Below are 17008 nucleotides of genomic sequence, written 5' to 3'. Positions count from 1 at the left end.
TGGCGGAGACCCCGGTGGGGGTAGCGGGGGGGTCCCGGGAGGCCGAGGGAAGCAAGACATCGGGGACATTCTGCAGCAGATAATGACCATCACCGACCAGAGCCTGGACGAGGCCCAGGCCAAGTGAGTGCCCCCACCCCGGGACCCCACACAGACCCAGAAAACCCCGTTCACAAGCTTTGAATCTTCTGGGAGCCCCCTCCCCCAACTCCAGAGTCCTTTCCAGGATCCAATCGCTTCTCTGCTTACTCCTGGGAGCCCCTAGAAAAGTGATCCCTCTCAAACCTCCCTTTTCCCCAGGCCCTAAAATGCTAACAGAGGGAACCCTAGGTGGCCCCACTCCCCCTCCTAACCTTTTGCTGACCCCAGACGCCCCTGGAACAGCCCCATCACCGGAGCTCCCTTCTGGCTCCCAGACTAAGAAACTGTTCTTGGGCTATGATGTCTTCTCTCTTAACTCTCTGCCCAGCCCACCCCCAGTCTCTCCAGGCCTGGGGACCTCCACACCCCTCCCAAAGCTCCTAACATTCCTGTCTGCCTGGGCCGAACCTCCAGAGGTCTTCACCCACCCCTCCCCTGCTCAGCCAGACACTGGATGCACCAAAGCCTCCCACTTGCTCAGCCCCAAGACCCCTTCACACACACTGTTCTGAACTCCCCACTCAGCTTTGCACCCCCACCCATCTCTGCCACCTCAAACTGACTCTTCTCCACCCCAACCTCCATCTCTCTTCCTCAGAAATCTACCTAGTCACCCTCATTTCTCCAGTCACCCCCAAATCCCTCATACCTTCCTAGACCATCTCCCAAAGCCCCCAGCACACCCATGGCACCGTTAGCCTGCTACCTGCATCTTCCTTCTGTTTTCCTGAGGAGCCCCCTCCCCAGCTCCATTCCACCCACCAACCTGCTTCCTCCACAGATTTACCCTCCTTGTTCCCAGGCTCCCATCTTGAACCCTCTCAGAACCCTCCTCTGTTTCCCTAGCTCTTCAACTTTTCTCTTTCCCTACTCCCACTTCCCCCAAGGAAACACGCCCTAAACTGCCACCGAATGAAGCCTGCTCTCTTTAGCGTCCTGTGTGAAATCAAGGAGAAAACCGGTATGTGGATTCCCCTTTGGTTCCTTAACTCTGGGCTCAGAATCCTGTTCACTATAGGGCTGAGAGTTTGACAACTTGGGGGTTCTGAGGAAAGTGAGGAGCCCGGGAAGTTGCTAAGGGGGGACTGGGGAAGAAACCAAAGCCTGGGGACTTGGGCCTCCAGGAGGCACCAGGAGGCACCAGGAGGATTGAGCGCTGGGGGGTGGGGTCCCTAAGTCCACTCGCTTGCATGCTAGGCCTCAGCATTCGAAGCTCCCAAGAGGAGGAGCCGGTGGACCCACAGCTGATGCGCTTGGACAACATGCTTCTGGCAGAGGGTGTGGCTGGGCCTGAGAAAGGGGGGGGCTCAGCAGCAGCCGCTGCAGCTGCTGCAGCCTCCGGGGGCGGCGTGTCCCCTGACAACTCCATCGAACACTCGGACTATCGTAGCAAACTTGCCCAGATCCGCCACATCTACCACTCGGAGCTGGAGAAGTATGAGCAGGTGAGGCGAGAAGGCTGGGGCGGATATAGGGAAGGGTTCTTGGGAGGGAGTCCCAAGACCAAAGGGCTCTTCCTCACTAGCCCACTGGCCTACACTACAGGCATGCAATGAGTTCACAACCCATGTCATGAACCTGCTGAGGGAGCAGAGCCGCACAAGGCCTGTGGCACCCAAAGAGATGGAGCGCATGGTGAGCATCATCCATCGAAAGTTCAGCGCCATCCAGATGCAGCTCAAGCAGAGCACCTGCGAGGCCGTCATGATCCTGCGTTCCCGTTTCCTGGATGCCAGGTGGGGCCCAGGGACCTTCCCATTCCTGTCCAAGACCCTGGGTTGCCTTGTTGCACAACATGGTACTCTGTGACAATGATACTCTCTGGAGTTGTGTGGCATGGCAGCCCTGCCAGGACACCAATATCCTCCTCACCACACTTCTCCCTCCTCTGTAGACGAAAGCGCCGTAACTTTAGCAAACAGGCCACTGAGGTCCTAAATGAATATTTCTACTCCCATCTGAGTAACCCATATCCTAGTGAGGAGGCTAAGGAGGAGCTCGCCAAGAAGTGCGGCATCACCGTCTCTCAGGTATTATGGGGGTTTAGGGAGAAGGAGGGTTTTTTTGTTGTTGTCATTGATTTTTGAGTTGAAGTCTCACTCTGTCGCTCAGGCTGGAGTACTGTGGCACGCTCACAACCACCACAGCCTTGATCTGCTAGGGTCAAGTGATCCTTCCACCTCAGCCTTCCAAGTAGCTGGAACCACAGGCATATGCCACTATGCCTGGCTGATTTTTTGATTTATTGTAGAGACGAGGTCTTGCCATGTTGCTCAGGGTGGTCTCCAACCCGAGCTCAGGTAATCCTCTCGCCCCTGCCTCCCCAAATGCTGGGATTACAGACATGAGCCACTGCGCCTGGCTGAGAAAGAGCTTTTAGGCAAAATGCCCTCAGATTCTAGCCAGAATACAGTGGCACACGCCTGTAATCCCAGCTACTTGGATGCCTGAGGTGGGAGAACTGCTTGAGCCCTGGAGCTCAAGACAGGCCTGGGCAATATAGTGAGACCCTGTCTTAAAAAAAAAAAAAGAAAGAAAAAGAGAAAATGCTTTTAGATCTTATTCATTGAGGGACTTCAGAGGGCAAGGTTTCCACCTGATGTTCCTTTCTGCCCAATACCCACAGGTCTCCAACTGGTTTGGCAATAAGCGGATTCGCTATAAGAAAAATATTGGAAAGTTCCAAGAGGAGGCAAACATCTATGCTGTCAAGACTGCCGTGTCAGTCACCCAGGGGGGCCACAGCCGCACCAGCTCCCCGACACCCCCTTCCTCCGCAGGTGGATCCCGCTGTCACCCCGACTGGCTGTTTTGCACACTTCCTGCTTTTGTTCCCACTTCCTATCTAGGCATAACAGATGGGGGGACTTTTGGGGTGAGAGAAACCAAGCTGAGACAGGGTGGAGATGTCAGGGAACAGAGGCCATTCCATTGAAGTTAATTCTGCCTTTCTTCCAGTGGGTATCCAGGGGAGGCTCAGGAACAGCCTGCTCTTTCTGAGTGGAATATTGTTTTGTGGATAATTTGTGTCACTTGTGTATAATAGCACATCTCCACAGAACTGGTTTAGGGGGCTTTTTGGTTCTGAGAGTTGTGGTTCATCTCCTGTCTGCCGTTACAGACTTTGTTACATCTTTCCTCTCTGCTCCCCCAAGGCTCTGGTGGCTCTTTCAATCTCTCAGGATCCGGAGACATGTTTCTGGGGATGCCCGGGCTCAATGGAGATTCCTATTCTGCTTCCCAGGTTAGGTGCCCCATTTCCTTGAGTAGGGGCTTCCCCTGCTTTGGGATATAAGACCTCTTTTTTCTGAGGCTTCTCCTTACTGTGTCATACCTTCCTCTGCTGCCTGCAGGTGGAATCACTCCGACACTCGATGGGGCCAGGGGGCTACGGGGATAACCTCGGGGGAGGCCAGATGTACAGCCCTCGGGAAATGAGGGTGAGTAGATCACCAAGTGCCCTCTCTCCAGCTCTAAAAGGCTAGAAGGGCCTTTTCCCTGGCAGTGTTGTGCTCACACAGCGTTTCCTAGGCCGTTTCTCATACTCCGTCTCTTTTTCCAGGCAAATGGCAGCTGGCAGGAGGCTGTGACTCCGTCTTCAGTGACATCCCCAACAGAGGGACCAGGGAGTGTTCACTCTGACACCTCCAACTGATCTCGCCCCTCAGGGTCACAGGGGTGGGGGCTCTCACAAGGCGACTCTTGAAGAGGACGCAGGCATCCAGAGAACAAACCCCAGATACAGGAGAAGCACAAGACGGAGAAGGGCAAATGGGGTCATCGCCTCCCCAACTAGACTCTCTCAGTGCTGGGGGAGCTGACTACATGGCAGGAAGAATGGGGCCCCTTAGGGGAGAGTGGGGTCTGTCTCCCCATTTTTTCCATCTTTTTTCTCTCCCCTCCTCTCACACAGAAACACATACCCAGAAACCTGTCTCAGACCCCTTTTTCTTCTTTTTTCTCTCCCTCTCTCCCATATATATACTCCCACATACAACTATTCTGTTTCTCTTTCTGAGCTCCCCCACTTTCCCTTCCCTACCCCACTTATATGCTCTGGAATCTGCGGAGATGCCAGCCCTGCCTGACCAGAGATGCCAAAAATGGGGACAACTTCTGGACAGAGAACACGGGCCACGCCCCCTGTGCATCCCCACCCCCTGCCCCTCCAGATGGCTTTATTACCTCATACGCAGCTCATCTTAAACCAATAGAATCGTTCGGTGGACGAGAGTGTCTGACTCAGATATCTACCTCGGAGGGAGTTTCTGCTACTTTAGGGAATTATTGACTGGGTTTTAGGGTTGGACTTTTTTTTAAAGGAAAGAAAAAGAAACCCTGGGATCCATCTGTAATTTTTTATTTGTTTTTGTTGTTTGTTTTGGTGGTGGTGGTTCTTAATTTTTAATTTAGTTTGGGGAAGTAGTTTTTTTTTATAAATATGTTGATTTCTTGGCTTTTTATTTCTTGCTCTCCCATGTTAGGGGTGATAGCCAAAGGGGTCCTGGTAAGAGAAAGGGGGACAAACAGAATTGGTGAAGAGGCCCACCTGGCTCCAGGCCTGACCATCAGGAAGTGAATTTTGCAGGGCACCAAAGCCCTTGCCTCCTAAAATCACTTAGGTGTTTTTTGCTTATGTGGGCAGGTTTCTGCTGCATTTGGTTTGGAGGCAGTGAGGGGCTTCCTATCTTCCCTTTTCCCACAACCCTTGGGTAGGACTGGACTTAGTAATTTTGAGGAAATCGAAGATGCCACCTTCCCCTGTGACATGCCTTTAATTTTTTTAACTACTATTTGCAGATTGGAGGGGAAAGAATGGGGAGGGGGTTATTGCCAAATATGTTAAATATGGGTTGGGATGCTTGTATATGTGTATCTCCCTCCCTCAGTTTCCCCAGAAATGAGGTATCTTTTTTTGCCACACCAAAATCAAGGGGGTGGGGAAAAAGAGGAGGAAGGTTACAAAAAGTCAGGTATGGGGGAAAGTAAAATCAATGCTGTCCCATTCTCAGCCTTGAACCCTACCATCTGGTCCCCTCAGATATCCTCAGGATTTTACAAGACTGTCAGAGTGGAGAACCCCTTCTGTTACAAATATGGGCAGGATTGGGGACAGGTTGGGAGTGTGATGGGTGGGAGGTGGGAGGCATGGGCCGGGGCAGTTCTCTCCTCACTTGTAAACTTGTAGTTTCACAGAAAAAAAAAAAACCAGTTTTAAATAAAGAAATTTCTTTTTTCCCTGGGTTTAGTTGAGAATTTTTTTTCAAAAAACACGAGAAACCCCAGAAAAAAATGTTTTTCTCTCAAAACCCCAGACAGGTTTGTCGCTTGCCCCCAGCTTTGCCCTCACTATGCAGACCCCATTGCACCCCTGCAGACAACAGCCTGGACTGAACCCTATTGACTAGCAACCTCTGTTCGATCAAGATGGGCCTCCGGTGGGCCACCAAGCAACCCTGAAGGACAGATGGAAAACGGGGGGACTGTGAGGGAATGAGAACCTAGGAGGTACATGCCCCACCCCCAGGGAAGTAGGTGTGCCCAGAGACTGGCAGTGCCCAGGGTGGGAGTAATAATTGTTTCTCCTAGCACCTGAAGGACTCTTGTCTTAGAGGCATGAATTCCTAGCATTCCCTGTGACAGGACAGGACTGAGAGATGGGGGCAGGGGAGAGGGTGCCAGCTCCACCTAGAACTGTGGCCACAGCAGGGAGAGGAGCAGACAGATCCAGAAGCCTGGGAAGGAAGCAGGATGGCAGCAGGGGCAGCGGTTGGAGCCTGGGTGCTGGTCCTCAGTCTATGGGGTGAGCCACTTCCCCCACCCTACCCTACCTTACCCTCCCTACAGAAAGCTCTGCAACCCCAACCCCCAATCTCCCCAGAACTTTCCTAGAACTTGGGCACTATTTTGCAAGCTCCCTTGCCCATCCTGCCCTAATTTCATGAGCCCTCAGCTCTCTTCCTGCCCCTCCACCATGGTACTGTCTCCCAGGGGCAGTAGTAAGCAGTCAAAACATCACAGCCCGGATTGGGGAGCCACTGGTGCTGAACTGCAAAGGGGCTCCCAAGAAACCACCCCAGCAGCTGGAATGGAAACTGGTAAGCAGGGGTCCTGTCACAGCCTTCCAACTTCTGGAGAGAGCAGCGATAATGTGCATCCCCATTGTCCTGCCTCATCAGTTCTTTCCCAAAAGACTTCCGTTGCTTAGGCCCCTCGTCTCTGTCCCCAGAACACAGGCCGGACAGAAGCATGGAAGGTATTGTCCCCTCAGGGAGGCCCCTGGGATAGCGTGGCTCGTGTCCTCCCCAACGGCTCCCTCCTTCTTCCGGCTGTTGGGATCCACGATGAGGGGACTTTCCGGTGCCGGGCAATGAGCAGGAATGGAAAGGAGGCCAAGTCCAACTACCGAGTCCGAGTCTACCGTAAGGGTTCCAGGGCCTTTCCAAGGCTCTCCTCTCAGAAAAAGCTTTCAACCCCAGTCCTTGAGTCCTTGGCCCTGGTGTAAGGACCTCTGATTTCCACTACCCCCATTCCTACACCTGAAGTGTGAAAACCTTCAACGCTGCAGACTGATTGGATTTTTCCCTCCTTCAGAGATTCCTGGGAAGCCAGAAATTATAGATCCTGCCTTTGAACTCGTGGCTGGTGTCCCCAATAAGGTAGTGGTAAGCAGGAGATATCAAAAGTGGTCCTGCAAACAGAAGGGGAGCATGGGTGTGGGTGTGTGGTATCTCATTTTCAAAGGATGGGGTTACCACTCTTTCTCCAGGTGGGGACATGTGTGTCCGAGGGAGGCTATCCTGCAGGGACTCTAAGCTGGCACTTGGATGGGAAACCCCTGGTACCTGATGGGAAAGGTGAGTTCCAAGGTCCTCCTCCAGCTGCCTTCTTCCTGATCTCACTCCCCACACCCACCTCAGGATGTCTTATCTTATCCTTCCCCTACCATAGGGGTGTCTGTGAAGGAAGAGACCAGGAGACACCCTGAGACAGGGCTCTTCACACTGCAGTCAGAGCTGATGGTGACCCCAGCCAGGGGAGGAGCTCCCCACCCCACCTTCTCTTGTAGCTTCAGCCCAAGCTTCCCCCGGCGCCGGGCCTTGCACACAGCCCCGGTCCAGCCCAGTGTCTGGGGTGAGCAAAGAGGTGGGGAGGGTTTCAAGCTCAGATGAGCACATTCTGGAAGCATGGCCTTCAGGGAAAGAGGGGTCAGGCCATGGCCACTGGGACCACTCACAGTACTCCTCTCAATCTCATGCCCCTTCCAACTCCAGAGCCTGTGCCTCTGGAGGACGTCCGATTGGTGGTAGAGCCAGAAGGTGGAGCAGTGACTCCTGGTGGGACCGTAACCATGACCTGCGAATCTCCTGCCCAGCCTCCTCCTCAGATCCACTGGATGAAGGACGTGAGTGACCTGGAGAGAGGGGCTGGGAGGTGGAGAGAACCGTAACTGACAACTGGAAGGAAAGCAGAGGGCTAATGGAGTGATGAGGGGAAGGGAGGCTAGACATTAAGGAGAAAGGGTATCTGAGAATGTGGAAACAAAAAGACAGTTTTGTAATCGTCTCCTATCCATTCCCCCAACCAGGGCATGCCCCTGCCTCTGCCCCCTAGCCCAGTGCTGATCCTCCCTGAGGTGGGACCTCAAGACCAGGGAATCTACAGTTGTGTGGCCACTCATCCCAGTCACAGACCCCAGGAAAGCCCTGCTGTCAGCATCAGCATCATCGGTGAGACCTCTCCCCAGTCCCAAGGGCCCTGGGCTGAGGTGAGGGACAATATTGTCTTCAATTCCCTGCTCCATTCTGGCATTATCCCCAAGAGTCACCTCACCCCTCCCTCCACGTACCCACACCCAGGGCTCCTCTGCCCCACCCAAGTCCTGCCAAGAAAGCAGCCAAGCCTCTGCCCTCTTCCCTATGAAATAAAGAAAGGAAAAGGCTCTTCTGGGGTTCCCACTAAATAGCCCTCTCTCAAACTGAAGTCCTCCCTTCTGACTTGCTCCAACTTTTGTCTTCCAGAAACAGGAGAGGCGGGGCCAACAGCAGGTGAGGGGTTAGATAAGGTCAGAGAAACAGAAGAGAGCCCCAAATACATGTGACTGGGGGGATGGTCAACAAGAATGGTTAAGAGGGGAGTGCTGTGCCTTCAGTTTTCTCCATCTCCCTACAGGCTCTGTGGGAGGGTCAGGGCTGGGAACTCTAGCCCTGGCCCTGGGGATCTTGGGAGGCCTGGGGACAGTTGCCCTGATCATTGGGGTCATCATGTGGCGAAAGCGGCGACGTCCAGGAGAGGAGAGGTGAGTGGAGAGAGCCAGATACCCCAGATCTGGGGCTTCCAGGCAGCAAGTAGGGAATGTGGGGTGGAACAACGTAGTGTTAGGAACCATGTATAGAATTCTCCCTGATCCTCTTCCTCAGGAAGGTCCCAGAAAATCAGGAGGAGGAGGAGGAGTGTGCAGAGCTGAATCAGTCAGAGGAGCCTGAGGCAGGCGAGAGCGGTACAGGAGGGCCTTGAGGGGCCCACAGACAGACCCCATCCATCAAGCTCCCATTTTTTCCCCATTGAACTGTTCTGGCCCCAGACCAGCTCTCCCCTGTACAATCTCTAGGCCACCTCACCAAACTTTCTTCATAACCAGAGCCCCTCACAGAGTGATGAGTAAACACCTGACATATCTTGCCCATGTGTGTTTGTGTGTGTGTAAGACAACTTTACCTCCTGTGCCCTTGAGAGCCCTGAAGGAGAGGGGGTCACCCTCATACTACACCAAACATCTATGCAAGTTGGGGAGAAGATGATCCTGTCCTGGAAAGAAGGCAGAAAGGAAGAACTTGGGAAGAGCGTCCACCAATACATTTCACCTTTTTTATTGAATTTGTAATAAAGAGGTAGTGAGGGGGAGGAAGTACTTAAGAGTCAAACCCATATTAGACTCTGGGGAGAGAAAAATTAAATCAACAAGAGGGGGGGGAGAGTCAGAGGGCGTCTTGCCTACCTTTCAACATTAGATCAAGAAATCTAAGGGAAAGCAAAGGATTAGGAGAGAGGAGAAACAGACATTGTCTTCAGTCTGTCCTTCTCCCTCAGAGTTGGGAATTATGATGCTACTGAGCGAGCAGTTCAGAGCAGAATGCTCTCCCATCCTATGCACAGATGTTACTCCCCCTCCCCAAGCCCTCCTGGAGAGTGGCCAGGGCTGGCCTTAGCCAACAGAAATGGAGGGATTAGGGAGGCATCCAGGAGTAAGGAAGGGTCAGCAGGGACCCCCAATACTGATTCTTGCTTGGCTGGAGTTGCGCAGGAAGGAGACACAGCTCAAATACTGAGCAGCCAAAAAAAAAAGAAGATGGCGAGAAACAGGAAGAGGGAATCCTGCCAGCTGGAGGCCGGGTGACCCTGTCCCAGATCCACACCTGTGGGAGAAAGGAAAGCTGCGGAAGCATATGATCCTAGGTGGAAGGGGCCTAAGGGGATTGACAGGGCTCCCTGGTAGGATCCAAGTGTAGGAGCCAAGTGTCTTACCTGTACCCCGGTGGAAAGGCTCATGGGTATTGAAGACAGTGGTGAAAAAACCAAAGGGAAAAGCACCAACACCAAATGAGAAGTGAAAGCCCCCGGTGTCACCAAATGGCTGGAATCCCTAAGGAGGTGGAAAACATCAGCGAGAAGAACCAGACAAATGTTTGTCAAGAAAGGGGCAAGAATAGACAAGAAGACTCACCCCTCTGCTCTCTGGAGCTGGTCGCTGGCCCTGGGGGCGGGGTGGAGTTTTCAATCTGAGGAAGAGGAGAAAGATTATCAACATGGAATTTTCTCTTCTCTTCCACGCCCTCTTCCCAGAACAGATGCCTTCAACCTTCCCTAAGCACCACCTCCAGTCCCTAACCTGGGATCCTGGGGCTTCTGACTCCCTCGACCATAAAGTGGAACAACCTTCTCTCTGCTGATCCCAGCTTTACATACTGGGCACTCTTGCCTCTCTGGCCGTGTCTCCAGCCACTGGGGAGAAAAAAATGAAGTGGTTTCCAGTACACAGGAGGGTATTCCAGCTCCTCAGACCTCCCCATTTCCCTCTTCATCTCCTTTGAGTACGCACCTGATGAAGACAGGGCCAACTGGATAGGAGGGGAAAAAAAAAAGGTCAAACTAGCTACAGAAAAGAGACACAGACCCCAGTCTTCACAGAATCCCATCTCATCCCTCTTCCCAGGTATTATCTAGTGTGTCTTCATATTTTCCACAACCTCTATTTGGCCTTCGTGTTTCTCTGATCTTACAACACCTAAAGCTCTATCCATCCCCAACACACTCAACCCTCTTCTCCTCTCCCCCAATAAATTTTCATCTCTTCTCTTTTCTGCCTTTCAGTTAGTTTGCAATTCTCTTCAGCTACCTCTTTCCACGTCTCCTCTTTCACACCATCCCCATTCTTGCCCCATCACTCCCCAAACCAAATCCCCTTTACTAGCACAATTCCCCATTACTCCTATTTCTCTCACTTTCAAACTCAGTATGTCCCTATCTTCACGATCCTTTAACCTCTCAAGCCTGCCCTTACACAGTGCCCTTGTCCCCAGGTTTGTCATAACACCCCCCTTCCCATATCTCATATGAATGTGATCCCATATTTCCTGGGTCTCCCTGACTCAACTGGTGCGTGCCTCCCCTAACCTTTGTGGTTCATCCGTTTCCACCTGTACAGCTAAGAACTCTCACTTCTCTGGGGCAAGGTGGGTCGGTTCTCACATATACAGATGTGCAGTGTCGCTCCACTCCATCTCTTCCTCTTAACACACCACACACCCAGCTCCTAGTTCCTAAGACCTTTCTTTCCACAGATCTCGTCTGTACAGAGATTACCCTCCCACCCACACATAGCAGCAAAGACGTAGGTCTCCTCTTCGGATCTCACCTAAGAGGTATGCCCTCCAATTATGTGTATGATTGTATAGTCCCTAGCTCCCTGCCTCCTCAGTATAGAAGTGAGTCCCACTGCCTTCCGCCCCCTCCCCGAATCTTACCAGTACAGGTGGCCACACACACTGACCACAGCTTCCCGAGCAGTCTCCAAACATATATTACATTCGAAGGTCGCGCCCGCCCCGCCCTTTGGCTTTTCGGGGCTCCCATCCTCCTCCTCCGCTGCTGCCATGTCCCGTCTTGTTTCGCCCCCACGTACCCCTCAGTCCCCCCAAATACACATACACACGCCCCAACAAACGAGAAGCCACCTCCAGCCCACGATCGTTGGTCAGGCTTTAAGGTTTTCTAATCACTATTGGCTTCTGTGCCTGCCCATCACATAGGGTTCAAAAGAAACGATTGGTCCAAAGGATAGGGGCGGAAAAATATTTGCGCGACCCTACCCTTGAACGATGACTATTGGCTGATGGAGCCGGAGTCAGCATGCAGTGCCAAGGGATTGGTATTAACTCGCTACACCCGGTCCTGTCGCCCGACCAGGGAAGGTTTTATTCGCCTTAGTAGTTGTCAGTCATAGCCAAAGGCTAGAAGCAATTGGCTCGAGACTCATGTAGACCTCGCCCACCATAAGCCCTTTTCTTTCCTCCACTTCCTCTTTCAGAGAACGTCCAGATTCCTATTGGACTTTGAAACTCCAAAGCAACTCATTGGCTAGAACTCGACGGAAAATGGTGGTTAGGTGGAATGCGCCTGCGCAGCACGCGGCGGGACGGGGTGGACCAATCCTGAAAGGGTTGAACCTTTTCTGGTCCCACCCCTTCACCTCTATCTTGTTGCCACGGTGACTACTCTACGATTGGCGAGGCTCGCAGTTCAGAGCCCACGGCTCGGCTTCATCCGGGGCCTTCGGCTCTGACTTCTCAGCTGATTGGGCCGTTTCCTTGGGCCCTGATTGGCTGACATCGGAAAAGACGGCAAAGAGCTAGGGAAAGAGGGCAAACACTAGGGTCGCAGGGTTCAAAATGGCTCCGTCCCCCTTGGGTGACGTAGCGAACAGAACTTGGGTCTGCCCCTCCCTCTTAGTGAAAAAGGGAGCAAAACTGGGGTTAGCCTGTCGTTTGGATGGTGCGAACATCGGTCTGCGGCGCTTGTGTTAACCCAACTCCCTCGACTGGAAGACTTAGCCCGCCCTTCTTTAGGTGATTTACAGAGCAGAACTAAACTAAAGGGCTCTCCTTTATTATATTGTGACACACAGAGTAGAACAGACTTGACCTCAACTCATCTCCGCTTTAAGTCTTAAAAGCAGAAAAGTTCTGGCTCCACTCCTTTTGTGTGGTACCGAAGGGGCAAGCACTTCTCTTTCTAGGTGACCTGCGGTGGAATGGGTTAGGCTCGCCGCTTCCTTCTGGTAACTGCCCTGCAGAACTAGGGTCTTCTTCCTGGGCTGGAGCGCTAGGAGCTTGGGCCTTTCCTACCTACAATCACTGACCCTCACTGTAACTCAAGGAACAGAACTAGGTAACAGTCCTCCCACTACCAGGGTTCTTTACATCCTCTTCCCCAGGGCATGAAACTTGCAGGGCAAAGGTGTGTCCAGGGCCAGGGTGAAGATGCAGGCTGGGGACTGTTCAGCAACACCCTGATAAAAGGTCCCATGTGACTCAAGGGTAAGAAAATGAGAGGCTGGGAGTTTCATAAAGAAGGATTGGGCAACTGAGAGTTCAGGAAGCTCGAAGAGGTTTAGGAAAAGTATTGCGACAAGAGAAAGGTAGAGGCCAAGAAGAGAGTAATGATCCTGGTAAAGGAGTAATGGGAGTATGGGAAGGAGGAGAGCAGGCGCTAGAGAATTAGATACATGGCTACAAAATTAAGGAGGCATGCTTATCCCAGAAGAATCAACGTTCTTCCTCACCCTGTTTCTAGGAAATAACCCTAATGCCCAATTTCCTTTGGACGAAAAGATACACCCAGATTCTATGTTGGGAGAGAGGTTGTCTTAGCTTTGGTAAGGACACTGATAGGAAGGAACTAAGAAAGAAAAGGTATTAAGGTAAAAGAGCATGCAAAGGAAAAGGTCAGGGAAAGGGCCAGAGAGGGTGGCTGGAGGAGGGAGCTGGACAGCTAGAAGATAGTCGGGAGACAAAGGGCAAAGAGACCAGAGCAGAGGGCTGGAGAGTGAGGTGGGGTGAGATGGAGACTTGGAGACAAGAGAAGTGAACTCAGTGCCTGGCTTATGGTATGTGCTTGATAAATATTTAGAACTGAATGGGGAACAGGAATAGGGGGGGTCTTTGAGAAGAGTTGGGAGGAATAAGCAGCCGACACTGGAGTTAAGGAGAAAGGAAGAGACCAATAAAAGTGGCAGCAAGAAGAGAGCTAATGGAGAACAAGGGGAAGGGATGTGCTGAAGGAAGAATATAGCACCGAAGAATATAGCACCAAGGGACCCAGAGCTGAAAGGTGACGGAGAATAAAAAAGATGCAGCTGTAGCCAAAGACGGACAGACAGAGGCAGAGCCCAGCTGAGCTCTCCTGGGGCGGAGCTAGCAAGAGGATAATTGGTGGATGTGGGGAGGAGATGCCTGGGTCTCCGAGAGGCAATTGGCAAAACAGGCTGCCCATCACCGCCCCCCACTTCCTGGCCAGCCCCGGAAGCCAGCAGGCGTTGGGGAGGGGTGGGGGGATAGCGGCAGCAGCAGCCCCAGCCCTCAGAGAGACAGCAGGAAGGGAGGGAGGGAGGGTGCTGGGGGGACAACCCCCCACCATTCCTACCGCTATGGGCCCAACCCGCCACTCCCACCTCCCCTCCATCGGCCGGGGCTAGGACATCCCCAAATCCCGCCGCCCCCTTGGCACCGACACCCCGACAGAGACAGAGACACAGCCATCCGCCACCACCGCTGCCGCAGCCTGGCTGGGGAGGGGGCCAGCCCCCCAGGCCCCCCACCCCACTGAGGTGTGGGCGGGAATGGGATGGGAGGAGGAGGGAGGAGGGTGCTGAAGGGGACTAGGATGAGGGGATGGGGAGAGATTGGGTCTGGGAGGGCCGACTGGGGAGAGGGTTGTTGGGAAAGGATAAGGGCTGACTGGGGGAGGGTTGGTGGGGAAAGGAGAGGGACCTGAGAGGGAGGAAGGTTGGAAGACAAACGGGAGGGAGGAGAAATGGCAACCCTTGTGAATTTGGGATTAGGGGTGTGGACAGGGAATCCTGGAAAGGGATTTCCCTACTCCTTCCCCAATTTCTTTTTCTGCCCTTTGACCACACATGACTCTTGAGGGTTGTGAGGGGAGAAGGCCAGCAGTATTTGCTTCCTAGGAATGCCCTCAGGCACCTCTGTTTCCATCTAGGCACAGGGCTTCTTGTTTCTCAGTGGCCTTCCACACTGCTAGACCCTTACTGACACACAAACGCCTTGTGGGGAGCCATGTTTTCTACATTGAATCTGTGTGCCTTTGACATGTTTAACTTTGACATGTTTCATGGCTGTGTGCAGCTAGGTTGTCCCTATGCTATCCATGGGCCGTGGAGAATGGTGTGTTATTTTCCATCAGAATTGCCCATTCTCAGTCGTTGTGTCCATGTCTCACGTCCAGTTTTTCCATGTTCGAATACTGCATGTGTGTTTTCATATATTGCACCTGTTATATGGTTTCATGTGACGTGCACATTTTATGTTTTTGCATGTTTACTTCAGCATGTAAAAGTTATATACCTTACCTTGTTTGGGCCAACATGTTATGCCCATGGTCCTGCCATATGCAGTAGTCTTCCTGTGTGGGATCCCATGGCCTGGCCAAATAGCCTACACTCTCATGTTCTAATCCAATCTGCCTGTTTGCTGTGTTTTCTCAGTCATAATTCACACCACACATATGCACACCCCTTCACACAATACACTGATGTAACAACCGTAGCGTGTGTGCTTCTGGTTACACATACTATTTATTTCATAAATTTATTGTAAGTTTGTGAGCTGTATGCGCATTAAATTTGACCTTCCATTGTGTTTGTAAGTCCTTAGACATTTGTTCTGCAGAGCAGGTCACTTAATATCAAGTATTAGAGAAGAGGGTAACTGGGTCTCCAAGTCTCCGAAGAACTCTTCTTCCTTGCCTTACCTTGCTGATCTTCTGGACTGTGCCTCTTCACACACATTATCTCTCCAGCGGCTGTGTACATTCTGTGTCCATGAGGTCAATGCATGTCACAGGGTCAACCCTGCTGTGTATCTCCATCATCTGTATTTACTTATGGACGTTATCTATCCCCTAGTCTTTGCACTGTTGGCAGATATTTGATGACAGCAGCATCTTTCCTGGTGGCATGTTGATCCCATTCTGTGTGTTTCTCTTTGTGAGATGACCTCTTCCTGATTGTTACTCTGCCTTCTTTATGACTGTGTATTTATTCCATGTGCATATTCAGAGTATGCTACTATTAGGCTTGACGTGTTCATTGCTTTCTCAGGACTTCATTTAGTTGTTAGTACTCCTCAAGAGGGTAGCTATCTTATTCATGATCAAAACTTCTGTCTCTGTCATTAATTGTAACTATGTGGGTGTGTATACAGCCTTATAATCTGTTCAGCAAGTGTGTATTTAGCACCTACTCTATGTCCTACTGTCCTGGAGTTAGTAGATAAGACAGAGTCCCTGTCCTCAAGCTGCATACAGCCTAGGGAAGGAAACAAAAAATACCAGTGAACAGTCACACATAGTGTGTTCTTGAGATCGGTGGTTCTCAAATTCAAGTGCAACATCAGACTCACTCAGAGGGCTTGTTAAAATGCAGGTTGCTGGGCCCAGTGCCCAGAATTTCTGATTCAGTAGCTCTGGGGTGAGGTCCAAGAATTTGCATTTCTACACTTCAAGAACCACTGATCAAGATAAAAGTATAATGAAATCACAGGCCTGGAGGGGTTCAAGAAGACTTCCAAAAGGTGACACTGAACTGTATGAGGCAAGAGGAGGTGGAAGGGCATTCCAGCAAAAAGGAGTGGTATGTTAACACCCTTCTTGTGAATTGTGACCCTGCCCCCAGCAGTGGGGCAGATGGAGGAAGGAGGAAGAATCTAGAAGGCAGGTTCTGTGTGCCTGCCCCTCTTCCTCTTGAGTCTTTCTTCCAGGGCAGGTGCTGTTATGTTCCTTTTACTGTCTGCCCTCCTTGTTTCACTTCGTGAGGACTTTTATACACTGTACCTGCCCACCCAAATCAGGAGGGAAGGGGGTGGTAGGATTTGTTTGCCTGTCTGGCAGCAGGTTTGGGTGTATGTAGCTATTCCAGGTATGTCCATGGGTTTTTCTAGGAGTGGGGGAGGCTACCTGGGTGGAGAGGGATTTTTTTTTTAGGTATGCATTTACATTCCTTTATCTGTCATTGGCTGTGATTGTAAATCTGTCTCTGCGCTAACGATCTGTGTGTGTGTCTGTTTGCATTTGTGACAAGAGCCTTTATTCTTGCCATTTGGCCCTGGGTGTGTGTTAGTGGGTGTTTTATCACTATTGCCATATCTGCTGTGCATGTGTATGTATACACAGTACATACAGGTGACAGCATAATTGAGTGCTTAAGAACACAGGCTGCTTAGAGCTGTACAACCCCAGGTAAGTTATTTAACTTCTCTGGGCCTATTTCCTATAAAATGGAAATAAAAATAGTACTTTTAGATTATTGTATGGGTCATAGTCAAAGTTTTAACTTGGTATATAGGGTAATGCTGTTCAACAGAAATATAATGTAAGCCACATATGTAATTTTTTGATTTTCTGTTAGCCATATTTTAAAAAGATAAAAAGACCAGACTTAGCCGGGCTTGGTGGCTCAGCCTGTAATCCCGCGCTTTGGGAGACTGAGGTGAGTGGACTGCCTGAGAGCCCACGGGTTCGAGACCTGCCTGGGCAACTTGGCAAGACCTCATCTCTACAATAAATAAATAAA

The 17008-nt window shown here is 51.5% G+C and overlaps 4 protein-coding genes across 17 annotated transcripts in view; 3 read left to right on the top strand and 1 right to left on the bottom strand.

The window, feature by feature from the left end:
* On the top strand, nt 1–5385 carry PBX2 (PBX homeobox 2). 2 transcript variants are annotated; one of them, XM_008068790.2, is made up of 9 exons: nt 1–123; nt 1029–1102; nt 1339–1586; nt 1687–1877; nt 2036–2171; nt 2768–2921; nt 3297–3385; nt 3495–3581; nt 3704–5385. In XM_008068790.2, the coding sequence occupies exons 1-9, from the start codon at nt 83–85 to the stop codon at nt 3794–3796; spliced, it is 1113 nt and encodes a 370-aa protein (XP_008066981.1). In that variant the 5' UTR covers nt 1–82; the 3' UTR covers nt 3797–5385. The 2 variants fall into 2 exon arrangements, with proteins under 2 accessions (XP_008066981.1, XP_021573593.1); XM_021717918.1 differs by having other exon boundaries at nt 3297–3402; nt 3488–3581.
* A 409-nt stretch (nt 5386–5794) lies between these two features.
* Nucleotides 5795–8824, top strand: AGER (advanced glycosylation end-product specific receptor). 8 transcript variants are annotated; one of them, XM_008068784.2, is made up of 11 exons: nt 5795–5944; nt 6133–6239; nt 6371–6563; nt 6736–6800; nt 6911–6998; nt 7093–7275; nt 7416–7546; nt 7730–7871; nt 8163–8189; nt 8314–8440; nt 8562–8824. In XM_008068784.2, exons 1-11 carry the CDS (start codon nt 5893–5895, stop codon nt 8656–8658), a joined length of 1212 nt encoding a protein of 403 aa, XP_008066975.1. In that variant the 5' UTR covers nt 5795–5892; the 3' UTR covers nt 8659–8824. The 8 variants fall into 8 exon arrangements, with proteins under 8 accessions (XP_008066975.1, XP_008066976.1, XP_008066980.1 ...); XM_008068785.2 differs by having other exon boundaries at nt 8566–8679; XM_008068782.2 differs by having other exon boundaries at nt 5817–5944; nt 6736–6857; nt 8562–8823.
* Nucleotides 8825–8995: 171 nt separating this feature from the next.
* RNF5 (ring finger protein 5) lies at nt 8996–11439 on the bottom strand. Its single transcript, XM_008068781.1, has 6 exons — nt 11166–11439; nt 10241–10259; nt 10031–10143; nt 9866–9920; nt 9667–9784; nt 8996–9557 (listed from the first exon to the last, which is right to left on the bottom strand). Exons 1-6 carry the CDS (start codon nt 11294–11296, stop codon nt 9460–9462), a joined length of 534 nt encoding a protein of 177 aa, XP_008066972.1. The 5' UTR covers nt 11297–11439; the 3' UTR covers nt 8996–9459.
* A 263-nt stretch (nt 11440–11702) lies between these two features.
* The window catches only part of AGPAT1 (1-acylglycerol-3-phosphate O-acyltransferase 1), a 10842-nt gene continuing 5536 nt past the window's right edge, over nt 11703–17008 (top strand). For 2 of the 6 annotated variants that reach the window (XM_008068779.2, XM_021717934.1), the window contains exon 1: nt 13704–14026. Coding sequence is in view for 1 of the 6 variants with exons in the window: in XM_021717931.1 (XP_021573606.1) it covers nt 13304–13306 (3 nt within the window). In the remaining 5 variants the exon portion in view is untranslated. Of the gene's footprint in view, nt 11807–12483; nt 12589–13216; nt 13307–13703; nt 14027–16659; nt 16675–17008 lie in introns of those variants that run through there. The other 4 variants (XM_021717932.1, XM_021717933.1, XM_021717931.1 and 1 more) reach the window with 4 other exon arrangements.

This window comes from Carlito syrichta, unplaced genomic scaffold (genome assembly GCF_000164805.1).
Source record: "Carlito syrichta isolate Samal-C Ts95f unplaced genomic scaffold, Tarsius_syrichta-2.0.1 Scaffold311524, whole genome shotgun sequence".
NCBI lineage: Eukaryota > Metazoa > Chordata > Mammalia > Primates > Tarsiidae > Carlito > Carlito syrichta.
This window is presented reverse-complemented; position numbering and strand designations above follow the sequence as displayed.

Coding starts and splice junctions, on each gene's coding strand:
- AGER (XM_008068782.2), top strand. CDS start 5,893: ATGGCAGCAGGGGCAGCGGTTGGAGCCTGGGTGCTGGTCCTCAGTCTA. Junction 6,240..6,370: donor AGCAGCTGGAATGGAAACTG/GTAAGCAGGGGT, acceptor CTCTGTCCCCAG/AACACAGGCCGGACAGAAGC. Junction 8,441..8,561: donor CGACGTCCAGGAGAGGAGAG/GTGAGTGGAGAG, acceptor CCTCTTCCTCAG/GAAGGTCCCAGAAAATCAGG.
- PBX2 (XM_021717918.1), top strand. CDS start 83: ATGACCATCACCGACCAGAGCCTGGACGAGGCCCAGGCCAA. Junction 124..1,028: donor CTGGACGAGGCCCAGGCCAA/GTGAGTGCCCCC, acceptor ACTTCCCCCAAG/GAAACACGCCCTAAACTGCC. Junction 2,922..3,296: donor GACACCCCCTTCCTCCGCAG/GTGGATCCCGCT, acceptor TGCTCCCCCAAG/GCTCTGGTGGCTCTTTCAAT.
- RNF5 (XM_008068781.1), bottom strand. CDS start 11,296: ATGGCAGCAGCGGAGGAGGAGGATGGGAGCCCCGAAAAGCCAAAGGGC. Junction 9,921..10,030: donor CAGAAGCCCCAGGATCCCAG/GTTAGGGACTGG, acceptor CCTCTTCCTCAG/ATTGAAAACTCCACCCCGCC. Junction 9,558..9,666: donor GCCTTTCCACCGGGGTACAG/GTAAGACACTTG, acceptor TTTCTCCCACAG/GTGTGGATCTGGGACAGGGT.